Source organism: Lolium perenne, chromosome 4 (assembly GCF_019359855.2).
Source record: "Lolium perenne isolate Kyuss_39 chromosome 4, Kyuss_2.0, whole genome shotgun sequence".
Classification (NCBI taxonomy): Eukaryota; Viridiplantae; Streptophyta; class Magnoliopsida; order Poales; family Poaceae; genus Lolium; species Lolium perenne.
In genome coordinates, this window is record NC_067247.2 from 178,989,065 (window position 1) to 179,007,995 (window position 18,931).

The 18,931-nt window shown below is 46.1% G+C and overlaps 2 protein-coding genes across 4 annotated transcripts; both read left to right on the forward strand.

Moving 5' to 3' along the window:
- The first annotated feature begins 7,537 nt into the window (after window positions 1–7,537).
- LOC127294570 (ribonucleases P/MRP protein subunit POP1) lies at window positions 7,538–14,952 on the forward strand. Of its 3 annotated transcripts, none has more exons than XM_051324415.2 (10): window positions 7,538–7,998; window positions 8,505–8,601; window positions 8,719–8,835; window positions 8,917–9,150; window positions 9,725–9,843; window positions 9,929–10,456; window positions 12,712–12,820; window positions 13,058–13,623; window positions 14,335–14,520; window positions 14,604–14,952. In XM_051324415.2, the coding sequence occupies exons 1-10, from the start codon at window positions 7,589–7,591 to the stop codon at window positions 14,800–14,802; spliced, it is 2,565 nt and encodes an 854-aa protein (XP_051180375.1). In that variant the 5' UTR covers window positions 7,538–7,588; the 3' UTR covers window positions 14,803–14,952. The 3 variants fall into 3 exon arrangements, with proteins under 3 accessions (XP_051180375.1, XP_051180376.1, XP_071675034.1); XM_051324416.2 differs by having other exon boundaries at window positions 9,941–10,456; XM_071818933.1 differs by having other exon boundaries at window positions 9,725–9,842; window positions 9,922–10,456.
- Window positions 14,953–15,186: 234 nt separating this feature from the next.
- On the forward strand, window positions 15,187–17,491 carry LOC127294571 (uncharacterized). Its single transcript, XM_051324417.1, has one exon. The coding sequence runs from the start codon at window positions 15,202–15,204 to the stop codon at window positions 17,149–17,151; it is 1,950 nt and encodes a 649-aa protein (XP_051180377.1). The 5' UTR covers window positions 15,187–15,201; the 3' UTR covers window positions 17,152–17,491.
- Window positions 17,492–18,931: the final 1,440 nt, after the last annotated feature.

An 18,931-nucleotide genomic window follows, 5' to 3' on the forward strand; every position in this document is an offset into this window, starting at 1 on the left:
CATGTGGGCCCAGGGGCAAATTTGCCACTTCATAATTCTTAAAAATACTGAAACTTTGAAAATACATAATAAATGTTTAATAGCTCTAAAAAAATAATTAAAAATATGAAAATCACTCAGTATAAAAAACTCTATCATAATAAAATGTGAAATAGAATTTTTGAAGTTAGACAAGAATAAGTTCAAATTTGATGATTTAAATAATCAATTAAAACACACAAATTATTTTCTATAATGAAAATAAGTCCATAAATTTTTTTGGACTTTAAAAACACCTTGACAACATTTGAAGGTTGTATTTTGCCCTAAATAGAGTATCCCCAAATTATTCTTAGTATAAACCTCTCACATGAAATATTAACGTCATCGGAAGGGGGGGACAAACCCTAAAACTGGAATCATGCATAAATGCTTCTTTAACCATTGCCCTTATCGGACAATGATGCTATTTTTTCAGCAACAGAGGACAAGGATCAGTCCACACCATCCAACTGCAACAATTTGCAGTGTTCAGGCAAGTTCATCACTTGCTCATGTCATTTGAGTATTTTTACCAAATTACTTGCAAAGTACTATGTTTATCACTATTGCATAAAAAGAAAAACCACTATTTTCATAACTATGAATATGACTATGTGGTGGGCAATGGAACCATGGATTGTGTTGATATGGTGGAGGTTCCATTGCAAGGGTTTATATCCATCTAGGATTAAACAACAAATGTCGTCCAGTGATTCTTGTGCCGTAATACCCGTGTTAACCATAAGATCCGGAGTGGGACGGAGTAGTCAAAAGTGTTTCCACCTCTCGTTCATCAACAGATGCGCATACCGTAGACACTTGTATTCTGTCGGGGGCAAGCGGTAGGCTGGGGAAGCCTTAAGTCCCCACGGCATAGTCCGTAGAACACTTGTCGCCCGAAGAGCAAGCGGTAGGCTGGGGAAGCCATAAGTTCCCCACGGTATTGCGGTCTATGATGGGTTGCACCTACCGGCGAAGGAGTGTATGGTAGAGCCCTGCATTGTTGTCGTGGTCGGGGTCCACCCTAATATGGGAATAATGGGACCGGCGAGGACCCATGGTCGGGGTGTGCAACAAAGGGTGGGTGTTCGAGGTAGCGGAGGAACATGATTGGCTAGACCTTATACCGGGCCTCACACCAAAGGAAGTGTGGACGGGAAAGCTGCCCGGTTGGCACCAAGGTTAAGATCTCTTATGGGTAAAGCAACACACCTCTGCAGAGTGTAAAGAACCGTGACCTGTCACTCCCTGTTCCGGGATATGGAACTGCGAACGCTGCCGGAAAGGAACTCCATGAAGTTCTAGTAAACCGGTGAAGGCTGACGGACATAGCTCTTCGAAATAAAAGCAACCTTTTGAAGAAATGTTTATCAAAACTTGCATTGATATTAGACTTTCTGGTCTAATATCGTAGCTAGTGCATTAAACACCTCTTTTCTATAATGAACTTGTTGAGTACGCTCGTACTCATACCACTCTTAAATCCCATGCTTAGATTGTCTGAACCGTCTGGAGGAGGACAACGACAACCTTGAAGGAGCCGACATCATCGGCTATGAAGAACCAAACCTCTCAGGAGGTGTTGAAGGTATAGACTACCTTATAGTCTACGGAACTGGGGAGGGTTCCGGAGGAGAGGAAGTTTAGAACCCTAAGTAGTTGTAGTAACCGAGCAGTACGAACTCCAAGTATTTAACTGCTCGTGAGAATAAATGTATAACCTAGTAAGACTTCTATATTGTAAGTTAAGATGGGTTCGCCTCGAACCCAGGAGTATCCCTCTTAGGACTCAAGAGGAGCTCCGAGACAATATGTATATTATGCTTGTAATAATAAATGAATGAGTTATGGACCTGCTATGTTCTGTTGTACTACTCTGAGGGATGTAATATTTGCGGATTGGTACTTCGTGAATGTTATGTCAACGACTGACATACTACAACATGCAGTGGTATGCAGGGTCACCACACACGGCCGCCACCCCCTCGACCGGCGGCCGCTGTTTCGCCTGGAACAGAGCTCGTCGCCACCGCGGCACAACCGCCCCGCCCGCAAGGTGCTCGTACGATTGCCGCGATGGACAGCGACGACGAGATGATGGTGCAGCTGCTCACAGAGGAGTAGAACGCTGAGGTTGTCCGGCGGCAACAGCAACATCTGGGAGTACGAAAATTACTTCATGGCCAAGAAAGATTGCACAGGTTTGTGAGGCTTCACCTCAATTCACAAGTGCTCTACTGCAATGCGCTGTCTTGCATACGGAGCTCCTCTAGATACAACTAACGTCTACCTACGGATGGCAGAGTCGACATGTACATATTGTACAAGTTTTGCCGAGCCGTCATAGCAGTGTTTGCTAAAAACTATTTGAGAGCACCAAAGGGCATATGATACATTTTGAATCCTGCAAAAAAATGCAGCAAGAGGGTTTCCTTGGATGCTCGGAAGCATTGACTGTATGCACTGGGGCTGGAAGAATTGCCCTTTTGCTTGGCAGGGGATCTACAATGGACATACTGGTGAGTGTAGTGTCATTCTTGAGGCGGTAGCAGATCATGACCTTTGGATTTGGCATGTATTTTTTTGTCATGGCAGGAACAAACAATGATATCAACGTGTTGCAGCGCTCTTCGGTGTTTGCCAGGCTAGCTGAGAGACAAGCTCTTGCCGTGAACTCGGCCACGCATACAATAAAGGGTACTATCTAGCTAATGGTATCTACCCGACGTATGCTACATTTTTTAAGACAATTCCCTCTCCAGCAAACGAGATGAAAGCTTATTTTGTAACATGCCAGGAAGCAGCACACAAGGATGTTGAGCGTGCTTTTGGGGTGCTTTAGCAGCGTTTCACCGTTGTCAGGTACCCTGCTCTGACTTGGTCTGTGTCTCAGACGTGGGAGGTGATGAACGCATCTGTGATCATGCATAACATGATCATTGCGAGCGCGACGAACCTGTTCAGGATGATCAACCATTTGATTATCAAGGGCCACTTGCTGAGGTAGAGCATGTATCCCAAGAATTTGCCACTTTTCTTCATATGCACAATGAAATCCGAGATGTAGGTGTTCATGCACAACTTAAGAGGATCTAGCTACGCATTTGTAGGCGAGGAAAGGAGCCGCCAACAATGCATGATTTTATTTCCATTTATTTGATTGTATGAATAATTTAATTTCCATTTATTTAATTGTATGAATAATTTAAGTACTATTTATTTGATTGCATGAATAATTTAAGTACTATCTGTATGATTGTATGAATTATTGAATATAGTATGAATAAAATGTGATTGATATGTTGTTTCAAAATATTGTAAAAAGAAAAAAATGTTTTGGGACCGCTGTATGGGAGCCGCCGGTGTGGGAACAACGTCCCCAAATAGAGGATGCACTGTTGGCGCCCCCCATACAACAGTGCCGGCGACCCTGCCGATGACTATTTAGGAGGCGCCGGTGGAGATGCACTCAGCGGGAGAGGGTTGCGCGGGATGGAGGGAGAGGGTGATGAAGGCCAGGGAGATTTGGCGCGACGCCGGGGCTGCGGAGGTATAGCAGGCGCAGGGAGACAGATGAGCAGGCTAGGACTTGCACGTCGGCGGGATTGGGAGGGCGAGGTGATTGCTTTTGTGGGGGAGGGAGGTCGGCGGAGGGGGACAAAATGAGATAGGGCAGATGTCCCTGCTCGCGAGATTGAAGACACGTTTCTTATCGCGCATGAGGACCACAACCACAAGTCGCTGTCGGAACGACGCCGATCTGAGTGTTGGGACACGGCTTGGTTTTTATCAGACGGACGAGGAGAGAGTGCGCAGTCTGACTAATAGCACCCGAGCATGTTTTAGCATTTGGGAAAAAGTTCGGTTTTCTTGCCATACCATCGGTTTCTTTCTGCCCTCTGCTCCGATCTGAAGCTCCGTTTTCACGATTCAGACCGGTCCCGTGAGAAATCCGCCGCTGGCCCTACTTCTCACCCCTTCCTCCAACCTCGAAGCACGCCCATGATCTCGTCTCTGCCTCCCCTGCCTCCGCTCAATGACAGTTGGTCGCATGTCTGGCCCGTCCGCTGCTATAACCTCGTTGTTCCCAAAGTGCACCGCCGCCGCCGTCTGGAAGGTCATCACAGCTCCCGTTGGATGCTTTTCCCGTAATCACATTGCTATCAATAAAGGAAGATCAGAATAATTCATACAAGGCTCTGCCAAAGCGATCCAGCGTCCCGTGAGATTGTGTGCTAGCTTGATCGATTGCTATCTCTAGCCAACTTGTACGTGTGCCTCTTGCCGTAGGCCAAAAGCGCACGCCGCAAATTAAACATAAGGCGTACGAGCAAACAAGTCCGTCCACAAAATTCTTCAGGGAATTGGATTCGCATTTTGGATCTACCAACAACGGCAGCCGCTCTAGCACCATGCCGCCTCCACCCAGCAGCTCCGTGTTCGGACCAACCCTCATGGCAGCGAGCTCCCAGCAACAAGCTGCCGCGGAGCGTCTCCCTTAGGAGTTGGAGGGGAAGGGTGGGAAGGAGAGGATGAATGCTAGTTAGAGCATCTCCACTCGTCCCCCCGACGAGGCTCCCGAGCGACGTTTTTTCCATCCGGACGGCGAAATTCGGCCCAGTCGCGCCCCCGGTTCCTCGTTTTCGTCCGGATTTGGCCCTTAATCCATCCGGCGAGCCCACGCCACCCCCGGCCCCCCGGGGCGCGCTCGGGGACTCCGGACGAAAGATTTTGGCGCGAAACGGCGTGTGGACCCGCGTAGTCGGTGACTGGAAAACCAAATCCTGTCGATTTTCCCTCCAATTTGCTTGTATATCCCCATTCCCTCCAATTTGCTTGCATATCCCCATTCTCTCCCGCCGAAATCCCCCAATCTCCTCGTCTTCCAGCTCCAGTTCCTGGCGGCGTCTTCTCGTCCACCACCACTCTCCTCCTCGTCTTCTCGTCCACCACAATGCCGCCGAAGGCGCCGGCGAGGAAGATGCGGGCGAAGAAGACGAAGCCGCCGGGCATGTCGAACGCCGAGTGGGCGGCGGACGAGAAACAGCGCCAGGTGGAAACAAGCGCCAGGGCGGAGAGAGTGAAAAGAGCCGCCGCCAAGAGGTCGGCGGAGGCGGCCCAGGACGAACAAGCGAGGCTGATCAGCATGGCCTATAGCGGCGGCATGTTCCCCGGCCAATGGCCGACGCAAGGTACAACAAGTTCCCCGTCTTCCTTCTCGCCTTCGCTGTACTCGTCGTCGCCGACTGCCGTGTTCCAAGAGGGCGCCTACGTCCAACCGTCCAAGCCCACACCGTCGCCGCCCGAGCTTGACGTCGGCGGCGGCGGCCTGTTCGAGGGCACCTCGCCGGCCCTGCGACGAGGGCCGCTCACGTTCGGTGCGATGGCGGCGCCGAACGAAGAGGAGATCCACGAGATGATCACCTCCGGCTCCACCGCCGCCGCTGCGAGCCCGGGGTTCTTCATGACCGCCGCCGCTGCGTGCCCGGGGTTCTTCACGCAAGAGGAGACGAGGGCGACGGCAGCTGTGGCGGCGCGCAACGAGCATCGGGAGGATGTTGCCGACGGAAGCCAAGCCGTCGAAGAAGAAGGCGAGGAAGAAGAAGAGCCAACTGAAGCCGCCGCCAACCTGTCGAAGGGGAAGAAGAAGAGGAAGAAGGACTCGCCGCCTGCCGAACCGCGTATCAAATGGACGCCGAAGGAAGAGGAGTGCCTCGCCGAAGCTTGGATGACCGTGTCCACGAACGGCATAATCGGGGCCAATCAGTCGTTCGACACATACTGGTTTCGAGTGAGGCAGGCGTACGAGGAACGCAAGCTCATCGATCCATACTTCAACAAGACGAACATGAACGTGTTCCGGGGAGACAAGGCAATGGCCACCCATTGGGGGCTCATGCAGACGGCGTGCAGCAAATGGCACGGCATACAGGAGGAGTGCGAGAAACGGCCGATCAGCGGCCACGACATGGAGCAAAAGGTATGCTCCGTCGACCCTGCATCACCGAGGTACATCGTCGTTAGCTGACCCGTATCGCCGTGCTCTTTTTTCCCCAGCTGCGCCGAGCTTTGGACATGTACACGGACGACACCGGCCTGCAGTTCAAGTTCCTCAACGTCTACGCCCGCCTCGAGAAGTGCGAGAAGTGGAAGGAAGTTCGCACGTCCCTCTCGAAAAGCAAGACCGAGCAGTACAACCCCGACGCTCCGCCGGCTTGCGCGGCGGAAGGGCGCCCTGAGCTCGGCCAGAAGAAGCAGAAAGAGCTCAAACGGGCGGACAATCCCGCCGACAGGATGCAGGCGTCGATCGACAAGTGCTGGGCCGACTTGAGATCGCACGCCGACGGGAGGAACGACAAGTTCGACGGCAGGTGGCGGGAGATGCTCGCCAACCAAGGCGCCCGGATCGCCCTGCTGAAGACGACGGTGGCGGCGAAGAAGAGGAACACAGACTTGGCGTTCCTCATGGGCGGCGGCGACATGGAACTGATGGACGAGGAGACGAGGAATTGGTACCAGGGCCACCGCAACGACATCCTCCGAGCCACTACGTCGTCTCCGCCGGCTCCTACCTCGTCTACCTCACCATCTACCTCGTCGACTGCGGCTGCTTCGACGTCCACTGCCGCCGCTTCGGCCACGGCGTGTGAGGAAACTGGTCCGTCAGACACCGCCGTGCCGGCCGGGACTGCCGACGAGCCTGTCTCCGTGTAATTTCCCTCCGATCGCCGATCTGTGGCTGATCCTTTTGCTCCTTTTGCCGATCAACTGGCCGTACTCGTAGCGCGGGACGGCGATTTGTTTGAATTTAAACTCTATCCGCCGAACTCCGGGTGGACGACTGGAAATATGGTACTCCCCACGCCTTAATTTCGTCCAATCCGGCGGTAGTTTCGTCCGGATTTGGGCGTGGGGAGCGCCAACGAGTGGGGATGCTCTTAGACGGTGGCGTCTTGTCTCTCTCTTGGTCGGAACACCATAGATATCGGATATGCCCTTCGTTGATTGTGGGGATATATAGCAGAAGGAAACAAAGAGCAAGTTAATTTTCTTTTTTGGAATTCAGAGCTTTATATATCACTTGACAGGTTACAATCACTCAACAGTCAGTGAGAAAGCCTGAATTATAATTAATCCACAAGCACCTTCTGCTATCAGCACTACTCCCTCCCAAATAAGTGTACATCTAAATTTTATGTTTAGTCAAACTCATTAAACTTTGACCACATATATAGAAAAAAGTAGTAGCCTTATGACACTAATTTAGTATCCCGAGATTCATTTTAAAATGTAGTTTTAAATTATACCAAAATCTCATTATATATGTTGCTACTTTTTTTCACGGTTGGTCAAATTTAAAATGTTTAACTTAGTATAAAAGTTAGAAGTACATTTATTTGTGAACGGGGGAGTAGCTTGCATGGAGAGAAAACCATAACAATGTGACATGGCACGCAAAAGCGGAGCCAAACTTGCAAACCAAAGTTTAGGGACTTCAAGACAAATTTAGGGATGTAAAGTGGAATTCTCTCGCAACTAAACCCTCAGAAACCCTTCCGTCCCAACAATGGCCGGCGGCGCAGCCGTGCCCCCGCCGCCGCGGCAGCTCGAGGTTCGGCGCTTCGCGGCCGACCGCGCCGGGGAGCTACGCTCCCTGCAAGGCGCCGTCTCCGCTCGCGTCGACGGCCGCTTCCAGCAGCACCGCTCCGCCCGCCGCCGCACCACGGGCCACCTCCCCTCCAAGCGCCGCCGCACTAGCAGAGCCGCCGCTGCGGGCGATGGGCCGGAGGAGGGGATCCCTCCGGTGCGTCAGTCGAGGAGGGTCAGGCGCCGGCGGGAGCTCGCGGGCAACCCCGCGGAGGGGTTCTCGGTCGCCGGCGATGGCGCACGGCGGCTGCGCACGCACCTGTGGCACGCCAAGAGGTTCGCCATGGAGAGGCGGTGGGGTTTCGTTCTGCCCGTTGGCGCTCAGGGAAGGTGAGCGACAGACGAGCTCTTCCTTTCCTGTCTTCTACTCAAACTCGGACAGAGGAAATGAGATTACTCCACTGAGTTTTCTATGATGCTGAATTAGAATTTTCTTCGCCCCGTGTGCTCAAAGCAGTGTTAAGTTGCTAGTGTTGATTCATGCTGAACGAAAATTTCATCATTCAACTGCAGCTTGCTTCTCAGTTCGGATCCTTTGTCACTTTCTTTTTTCTGAAATAACCTTCTCAGATAGCAAAATTTGTAAAGTTCTAGTCCATCTGTAGGCACACAAGCAAAGCTTATCCAAATCATTACTAACCAGTTTCATCAATATGTCGATGTGATATAGACTGTCAATCTTTCTCGATTCTCCGAAGCTGGCAATATGCCTGAAATTTATCTATTACGTTGTTGGCAACCTTCATGCAATGATGATTTCTTTCTTTGCGATGTAACCATGGCCAGTCTTACATGTGAATTTCAGTGATTAATATTGGTAACATTCCGTCTTGCAGTGGAAGGGGTTCAAGGGCAATTCTCAAGCGGTTGAAAAATGGAACTGTTGTTCATGATGCTAGCTATTTCACCCCGATTCAACTTGATGGTCCTGAGGTGAAAGTCATTGTCTTTCTGCTGCTAGCATGTACTTTGTAGCTTGATTGTCTTCATTACCGGTCGTCATCTGTAAGTATTTAAGAAACCAATCTGGTTGCTGGCTAACTTTTGTAGGACTCCCTGTTATCCATTATGGGAATGGTTCTGTGTCTGACTCCTGCAGATGAATCATCTAACGTGAAGCAGCTAAAAGATGAAGTTATGCAAGGTGTTTGCTATGAGAACGCTATGGTATTTACATATTATTTATCACAGACAGTATAGGTAGAAGAGTGTTTAGAATAACAACTGTGACTTAATTGCTCTTTCCAGCTTTGCCGTGCTGGGAATCCCCACTCTCAAGTTATTGGACCAGTGACATACATGTGGAGACCATTCTCAAGAGAGACTAGGAAGTCGGAGGCCAAAGAAAGAGATCTGTCCAATTGCCATCCTAGATTTAAGGAAGGAAGCTGCAGTTCTTTGCAACGCCAGTTATGGATATGGATCCATCCTTCTTCGCTGGATGAAGGGCTGGATGCAATAAGAATCGCATGTGACAAACAGGTGCTTCCTCTATTTTCTTCTGTAGGACTATGCATGCTTGTCTTTTTTAAAAAAATCCTTTTTCCTCTGTTCATCTTACGTACATTCAGTTGAGATCATGTAAACCTGTACATGTACTTTCTTATTGAAGAGTTAAATTGTCCACAACTGATAGCATACACATCAAGACTTGGGTTTAGGAGGAACAACAGTGAACAACTCTTACCATTTCTCTTGTTTCATGTGAGTCTCCTGTTCTCCTCGTCTGAGTTAACCATTAGGACAAGCTATTCTTTAACCAGAAGATATTAGTCAATTTTGTGCATCAGGATTAGCAGAACATTAGTGATCTCACAGTCAAATATTTTGTTTGATGATTAACATAGAGTTAGTAACTGACAATTCTTAAATTCTACCGGGGTACATTACATCCAGCTGCTGACTAGGAGTATCTTGACACTTCAAAACTAATTTTCTTATTATTTATCTGCTATTTGTTAGCTTAATTTTTTTTATGCAACGAAAAAATTTCTTACGTGCATCAATATAATTCTTAATCTTTTATCACCATTGAATGTGCGGCCTCGCATTTTAGATGCAAGGTTCTGGTGTTCTGGTAAACTGTTTCTCACTAGAGGGGAAAATTGCAAGATTGGAAGTCATGGGATGCAAGGCTATGCAGTCTCTGAAGAGTATACTGCACCCAGTTAGCGAGTGAGTTCTTTGTCCTTTTTTGTTTTGTTTTCAGAACATGTCTAGGCCATGCTAACTTAAGTTTTTCTATCTCATGTAATTCTAGTATGATAAACAGGGCACTTAATACAAGTAATACATCTAAACCAACTGACCCCTCTCTGGATTCCTCTACTGGCCCGCATCTTTTGAAACAATCTATGATCGATCACGCTGAGATTCTTCAGCCCGGTGCTATACTATCCATGATAGTTCATGACCCCAGGGAAGTTTCATTTGAGGCCACAGATTCTCCTCTGACAATAGTTCCGAACCAGGAAAACAAATTCGTGGAGCGGGGAGACCTAGTTCTAAATGTTGATGAGGCACCATGCGAGGAGGGACACATATTGTCATCAGCACGGTTGCACCCTGGAAGGCACGATTTGCTCATTTCTGATTGTGGAGAATTGTGGGATTCTGGCTGTAAGATAAACCCCCCTGTAACAGAGGAGATCCATTGCATGGAGAAACACAACAGACGTATAAAGTTTTTCTGTCTGGATTCTGGAAATGATCAAGAACAAGCAGCTCAAGTGAAAGATTGCTCCAGTCGATCCTGCCCTATTATTCTTCTGAAACATGCTCAAGAAAGGTTGGTGTCTCTAGGCTAAATTCAGCATTTCTCTCCAGAAGATGTTACATTGGTTTTCCTGCTCACTGGAGCATAACACTAAAATGTTAACATCTATTATGGGTAGCTTTTATATGGTTCCATAGTTCCATCTTTTCAATATTTCCTAATTGGAGGCTCTCGTTAATCCTTGAAAAATATTACTCTCTCTTCTCACAAATGTAAGACCGTTTAGATATTTCAAAGTGGACTAGATACAAACAAAAATAAGTGAATCTACACACTAAAAGTAGACAAGATACGGACCAAAAGTGAGTGAATCTATAAAAAGCTGAAAGGTCATACATTAGTGAATAGAGGGAGTAATAAATAACTGTTAGATCATACTGTATCAGCTAGGATTAAATGAGAAATGTTGGCGCTCCTAGGGAAATGTGATTTGATAGCCTCCTACTTTTCATAAAAAAAGTCCAATAAAGAAAATCTCTAAACCCTTGAATGTGGCTTTTGAGGTTTATTTGGATTGGAACTTCCAAAGGAAGTGCATGAGCGTGTAGCTGTGTATTAATTGGGTTTTGCGTTGAACTCAAGGTTCAAGAAAGCGTTATGCGTAATCGGTGCGGTGGCCTTCCGGTTAGCGCTTCAGTGTGCATAAGCGGCGCTTTTCCCCTCTTTTTTCTGCTTTTTTCTGCTTAAGCGCTTATGCAATCGATGCGGAAGGCCTCCGCATTGCGCTTTAGCGCGCATAAGCGACGCTTTTTTCCGCTTCCCGAACCTTGGTTGAACTTGGAATCATTGATAAGTTCATGAGGCATATGATAATTCACGTCAATGGTCCCTGTTCAGAGATAATATAAATTCTAAACATATTTGTATTTTTCAAATTTGTTGATGTGGATTTCTGGATCGACACAGGTGGTAACAATTGCAGGAGAAGGCAAGTAGTCATGCATTTTTGTGTACTCTGCCATGCGACCGAGGTCACACAAGACGCATCATGAAATAATAGTGGATCTTGAATTTCTGGCCATGATAAAATGTGCGGTGACGGATTTGCCAATTATTAGTTTTACTTGGTACACTAATCTACGTACTAGCATACCTATAGAGTCCAAGTTGGCAAATATTGCCATCCACACACATATGTTTCATGTGAACTCATCCTGATAAAGCTACATGATTCTAAACAGGACAGAATTATGTACACATGTGCATAAATGACCGTATAAAAGAAATGCACTAGAGCTAAATAAAATCCTATAGCCCTTTTAATTGTCTATATATGAGCAAAAATATTCCTTCTAAAGTTTGCACATCTGGAATATTCACAAAAAACCAAGGAAAGGAGTAGTATATGGTTTATTTTTACCAGTATTATGTATTTCTTGGATCTCATAGAAAGCTTTATATGTTTCTCCGATCCTGTATATCTATACATTACCGGTAAGAGAGGAAGTTCACTGAAGTGCATGTACTATTTTAGAAAAAAAATTGAACGTTGATTTTTGTTGGTTTTAATTAGTAATTATAAATAGCCCAAGTGCTTTTCCCATAAATGCACAGCGATAGTAGGAGTAGTAATCATCATTTCATAAACCTGCAACATAGTGTGGTTGTTTTCAATAATAATTGTTCACAAATACACCATTAAGTATTATATACATTTTCCAATTCTTAATTACTTTTGATATCATAAGTTTTGTTCTTATAGTGTAATGCTTATGTGTTAATAAGAATTACTAGCCTGTGCGGGCGCATGGGATGATGATTTGTGTTAAAATGTGTAGCCCTCCAAAGTCCTAACAGAATACTTCAACCATGGTGCTTTTTGGATTTAACACTTACGAAAGTCCTAACAGAATAGAATTACTAGCCTGTGCGGGCGCATGGGATGATGATTAGTGTTAAAATGTGTAGCCCTCCAAAGTCCTAACAGAATACTTCAACCATGGTGCTTTTTAGATTTAACACTTACGAAACATAATCAAGTGCTGATTATCATGATTTACAAAATTGTTTGTGAGTTGGGCAGAGAATGGCCTTTTTTCTTTTCCTTGCAGTCTTATATATCGTGTGACTAGCAATGTGTTGTTTAATATGGTGGTGGTGTGCTAATCGTCTTGAATTTATAGGGTATTGCAATTTATATTCCATCATCATGCCACCCTCTTAATTTGAAGATGTCTTATTGTTTATGTTTGCTTTTGAGCTAACTACTGCTTTACGTTGCTCAAACGAAAAAAAAAACTACTGTCTTACGTTCAATTAATGTACAGGTGGTCTGTTATTGTACCTTTGAGCTGGGTAAAGCCTTTTTGGCTCTTTCTAGTTTCTCATGGTGCATATGCGATTGGCTTAAGAGAGAGACGGTGGATTGCATCAAAGGTAATATGGGGATTCTTGCAACTGTTATTGCCTTTGCTGAATTAGCTTCCTGTTTTAGTTTGTTCTCGTAGGTTAAACATTGTCATGTGTTACTATTCAGTATATGGAACAATTAAAATACTGTCAAATACTCAAGTATGTTGCATTAAGAAGGATAGAGAAGATTGAGTAGCTGTAATTCAGTTGCTCTCTGGGAAATATCTTAGATGCTAACACATTGGTCCCTCCTTTTTGTAGTTCAAGATGCCATGCTTCCCTTATGATTATCCGGATAGCAAAGCATATTCATCCTTTATGACAGAAGTGGCTGCTGTTTCTGACAAAGCAGCTGAGTTCCTCCCTGCTGCCAAGAGACCTCCAAGAGTTCCTGTACCACCTTTATGGCATTGTATCATAGCTAGTTTACATGAAGAAGATAGCACAGTGAGACGTCTTGAAGTAGATGACTCGAAGCCTTCTGCTATGGTGTTAACTGAATGTTGCCCAGTAAATTCCAACTGTGGAGACTCAGGGCCGTCACCAACTGTTGTTGCATCCGTCCAACTCGTTGTTCCAAGGACCCTCCAAATGTTGAGACAATATGTGAAAGAACTTGATATGAAGTCTTTGAGTTCTTCATCTGAGATGGAAATAGATACTGACCAACCCAATTTTGTTTTTGGTGGCACTGTCAAGACAACATCTTCTCTAAATGGATTACGTCTTGTAAGGGTCCTGATCCGAGCGTTCAAGGAAGGTTCTTTTGAAGAGGGTGCTGTTGTTTGTGCCCCACTTTCATCAGATCTTGTAGCTTGGAAAACCAGGTTAGTATCCCATATAAGCTTTTCATTTGCTGTTGTAGACTTGCACTTTGGAGCTCTATTAAGTTCTCCCAAACAGAGTATATTGTGTTATTGATGGTATAGCTGTGTAGGTAAGTGAGTATATTGAGTTATTTGATGGTATATAATTTGATGGTATATTTGGGCGTCCTTTGCTTATAAAAATAAAAAAGAGTAACAAACAAAAGGAATAAAAAATATTCCTATTTCCGCTTCTTATGAAACGGCCTAGGCTCCGGAAAGCGTAGCTAGGAAGATCCTTCTGTGCCGTTGGCATGAGAGATCACTGTTTGGTGGATAACTGGAGGCCAGTTATCACCTGTATTGATTCTATGATGTTACGTGCGGCCGAGCCACACCTAGGTCACTTTATTTATGGGGCTGACTGATTCAGATCCAATCTAACTTCCAACTAACAAAATCTTTATCTATGGAAACAATTAATTGTTATTTCAAATTAAAAATAAAGCTTATCTCTAAGCTGATTCCAAACCCTCCTTGTGACTGGGCCTGAAGTGCTGGCTCCACATGACATATAATAATGCTTTGTAAGATTCATGCTGCCGTCCCTTTGGATTGCTTGCGGTTACCTTTAGGTGACTGGTTTTGTTTTCAAGAAAATCCATGTGCCATATTCTTCTTTTGGCTGAAAGCATTTTGTTAGAGAAGTCATCCATTTTCATGTTGTATCAGATCAAAGGAGGAGGAGGAAGAATGCATAGAAAAATGGGAAGTCCAGATCCCTCAGTCCCATATCACTTCTTATTTCTCATCTCTGGATCCTGGCACCAACGACCTCGAACACCCCAAAGATGACACCACACGGGAGTCCTTGAGGTGGCCGATAGGCTTTGTCACGACTGGTTTCGTCCACGGAAGGTAGCATTCCCTCTCCTTACCCATCAGTACATTCCAGCGCTATGCTGTCTAATGAACACTTGCATCTGCTTCAACTGTGACAGCACTGGCAAAGATGCTGCTGCGGTTGCCTTCTGCGAAGCAAGGCTGCTAGCAGTGCTGCGGCGACAGCAGTGGACTGATGAGAGCATGCAGGGTCGAGAGATCTGTGTCCTTGTGAGGAACCCGAGATCGGTGGCGTATCGACGAGCGCTCGCCACGGTTGTCCTAGAGCAGCAGAAGGACGATATAGAGTTTATGTAGTCTGGTGGAATATTGTATCCTCCAGTGCCAAAAACAGCAAGCATTTAACATGGAAATTCTTGTTATGTTATATAATGTACATGAAAATAATTTCTCGTCAAATATTTGAGTTCTTAGACCAATATAATAGTATGATTTTTGTTAACACTATGCGTTGGCCTTCCGTATATTTTTCGTTGACAGGTGGGTTCTGAGCCCACATGTAATTGAGTCAATGCCAAAAACACAAATGCGTGCTGCACATAGTGGGAAAACAGCGCAATTTTTTCTCCCAGAAAAAGTGGTAAACCTCTTTTTAGCAAAGTTCCCGCCTTCTCTTTCGGCTCCTGTGTTCACGGCAGGCCCGTAATTACAGGACAAGATTAGTTACGGGTTTGCGGCTACCCGTTCCAGCGGAAAATGGCCAGGACCAGCACGACCTCTCGTTTCTCCCTCCCTCGTTATTCAAATACCCTCCGACCTCCTGCATTCATTTCATCGCACCACCACCACCTCCAGTTGATCGCCATGAGGGCCCAGCTCGCTCTAGCGCTTCTTCTCCTCCTCGCGGTTGCCTCCACCAGGCAGCTCGCGTCGGCCTTGGACTATGGCGGTGAGGTGAAGAAATCGGAGCCCGCCCCTGAGGTTGCTGCCGCCGAGAAGAAATCTGAAGACCTTGCCTATGCCGGTGGTGCGGAGAAATCTGAGCCCGCCTCCGAGAAGAAAGCCGAGGCTGCCGTGGAGAAGAAAGCCGAGGTTGCCGTGGAGAAGAAAGTCGAGGCTGCTGCAGAAAAGAAAGTCGAGGCTGCTGAGGATAAACCGGCCGCCGCCGACTATGCCGAGGCTGCTGTAGAGAAGAAAGTCGAGGCTGCTGTGGAGAAGAAAGTTGAGAAGAAAGTCGAGGCTGCTGCCGAGAAGAAAGTCGAGGCTGCTGAGGATAAACCGGCCGCCGCCGACTATGCCGAGGCTGCCGTGGAGAAGAAAGTCGAGGCTGCTGTGGAGAAGAAAGCCGAGAAGAAAGTCGAGGCTGCTGCCGAGAAGAAAGTCGAGGCTGCGGAGAATAAACCAGCCGCCGCCGACTATGCCGAGGCTGCCGTGGAGAAGAAAGTCGAGGCTGCTGTGGAGAAGAAAGCCGAGGTTGCTGTGGAGAAGAAAGTCGAGGCTGCTGCCGAGAAGAAAGTCGAGGCTGCTGAGGATAAACCGGACGCCCCCGACTATGCCGGTGCTAAGAAGAAACCGAGCGTTGCCCCCGCAGAGAACAAACCAGTGAGCGCCCCTGGCTATGCCGGTGTGGAGAAGAAATCTGAAGTCGCCGCCGAGAAGAAATCCAAAAGCAAGAGTAAGGAAGAAGGCTCGGAGAAAAAATCTAAAAGCACCGAGAAGAAACCCAAAACCAACGCCGAGAAGAAGCCCAAGAGCAAGGACGACGGCTACACCAGCGTGGAGAAGAAATCGAAAGCAAAAGTAGATACCTCCAAGGTTGCTGGGGCCGAGAAGAAACCAGAGGTCCCAAAGAAGGACGAACCTAAGAAGCCGAAGGCAAAGAAACCAGAGAGCTACGTTGCACCAAAGAAGGAGGAGCCAAAGAAGGAAGAGCCCAAGAAGGAGGAGCCTGCCCCCGATGCTTACACCAAACCAACGAAGGACGAGCCAGCCCCTAAGGAGGAGCCGAAGACACCGGCACCCGATGCCTATGCCACGCCAAAGGAGGAAGTGAAGAAGGAGGAAGCAAAGAAGGAGGAAGTGAAGGCTGAAGTTAAGAAGGAGGAAGCGAAGAAGGAGGAAGTGAAGGCTGAAGTGAAGAAGGAGGAAGTGAAGGCTGAAGTGAAGAAGGAGGAAGCGAAGAAGGAGGAAGTGAAGGAGGAGGCAAAGAAGGAAGAGGCGTCGGCAGCAGGTACACCCGACGCCTACGCCGAGCCAAAGAAGGAGGAGACAAAGAAGGAGGAAGTAGCGGCGAAGGAGCTGAAGAAGGAGGAAGTAGCAGCAGAGGAGCCGAAAACACCGGCAGCCGATGCCTACGCCGAGCCAAAGGAGGAGGAGGTAAAGAAGGAGGAAGTAGCAGCAAAGGAGCTGAAGAAGGAGGAAGTAGCAGCAAAGGAGGAGCCGAAAACACCGGCAGCCGACGCTTACGCCGAGCCAAAGAAGGAGGAGGCAAAGAAAGAGGAGGCAGCGAAGGAGGAAGCCAAGACACCGGAAGCTACAACCGACGCTTATGCCGCGCCGAAGACTGCCGAGCCGGAGACGCCAGCGGCCAGCACAACCGACGCGCCCAAGACTGCCCAGCCAGAGACACCGGCGGCCGAAGCAACTGATGGCTACGCCGTGCAGAGGCCGAGGAAGATCGGCCATTTACCCGGCCTGCCATACTAAATTCAAGGGCTCACCGAGTTTACGAGGGACCAATCGAAGTAAGTTTCCCTCACAGCTCACTTGAGGAGGCATGGCCGTAAAATCATAATAAGGCCCATGCTCCGTTTTTACCCCCTGATTTACATTGTGCAAGTGCTTGCCCACAATGTACCACTAATGCATGCAACTGCGTTTGCAATATTGCTGTACTTTTCTGTAAAGAGAACTTATACCTGTTTTGTAAAGAGACGGGTGTGTTATCACTTTGTATTCTAAAAGGAGTATATTTATGTACCGTGCCTGTAACACTGGATTCAGTAAATTCAGGTTTCGTGAATTCATTCACGAGAATTTTGTCGGAGTTTCACCGAGTATTATTTGAAAGAGCTTCACATGAGTTATTTTCGTGTCTGCTGCTATACATTCATCAAGATATACTGCTGTGATTTTGTTTTGAAAATTAGCATTAGAGCAGATCACTTCTCGGTAGAGGGCATTGTATATAACATATAACATGCAGACCTGCATATTTTCATCCAAATATACAGTGCTTTGTATTCTTTTTATTTGCACAAGCTTCATATGATCATATTGTTTTTTTGTATGGTTTTAACTGCATCCATGAAATTATTCATCATTTATAGTTATAGTTTACTTGCAGGTTTCTTAAACCTAGACAAAAGCACACTCTTAAGAGCCAAGAACGATTTTTGGGGGACTCATACAGACCGATGTTGCTTCTTGTTTAACAAATATGTTCCCTCTACATTATCAGTTTCCAAAAGTAACTTTTCTTAGTACTAACTCTCTTTCATTGTATATATTGACACATTGTCATAAGACCATTGTGCGCACAACCAAAAATAAAAATCACCGGATGTAACACACAAAATGGTAAATAAGATGTGACCAGATCAGGCAACCTCTACTGATGTGAAACAGAGTACTCCCTCCCGCGTTCCATAATTATTATTGTCCTAATTGTAGTTCAAATTTGAACTGAAACCACCATAAGAATTATGCAATGGAGGAAGTACTTGATAGAGAGTTAAAATAAATAAGGCAACTGTACACTTTTGATTTCTTTGATAGATAATTTCCTGTAAACAGAATATCCCCACGATGGAGACGATGACACAATGGGAGTACTAGTTACTTTTCACCGGCAACATTATTGGTGAAAACCAATAACCTGAAACCAACTAGGTTGAGTTTTACATGTTAATCCTATATTCCTCTATGTAAATAGCACAAATATGACACATAAACACATATTTTCAATTATTTTTTACATGTCCTTCAGTTAGTTTTACATATTTAGTAAGCAAGTAATTATAGGAAGAGAAACAAGTAAAGTAATTATAGGCATTAGATACAACCAACCAGATTGAGTTTTACAACGTTTATCCTCTATGTACATAGCAGCAATATGACACATAAATAAAATAGCTTATGTTAGTTAATACATGTCTTTTAGGTAAGCTTTACATGCTTTGTAAGCAAGTAATTATAGGCAGAGACACAAGTAAAGAATTGATATGCAAAGATACAACCAACAAGTTATAAATACATCATTTTTTAGTCACACGTGTTCTTTTACATGCACTAACTTTTTTAGGTGTGCTAGCCTAATGAGTTCTACTTTTTTTCCCTTATAGTTTTAAATGACAGAAAATCCCACGGAAGATTGTGGATGCTCTAAAATTGTATTTGAAATGTAACATTGTAATGTTAGAAAAAATGATAAAGCAGTACATGGTGAGTACAACCCCTGCGCTGATTGTAGGATGCAAATCAGCAA

Bases quoted from the DNA above. Each gene is read 5' to 3' on its own strand.
- LOC127294570 (XM_071818933.1), top strand. From the start codon at position 7,589: ATGGCCGGCGGCGCAGCCGTGCCCCCGCCGCCGCGGCAGCTCGAGGTT. The intron at 8,602-8,718 runs GTGAAAGTCATT...TAACTTTTGTAG, and splicing joins TTCAACTTGATGGTCCTGAG to GACTCCCTGTTATCCATTAT. The intron at 13,624-14,334 runs GTTAGTATCCCA...ATGTTGTATCAG, and splicing joins CTTGTAGCTTGGAAAACCAG to ATCAAAGGAGGAGGAGGAAG.
- LOC127294571 (XM_051324417.1), top strand. From the start codon at position 15,202: ATGGCCAGGACCAGCACGACCTCTCGTTTCTCCCTCCCTCGTTATTCA.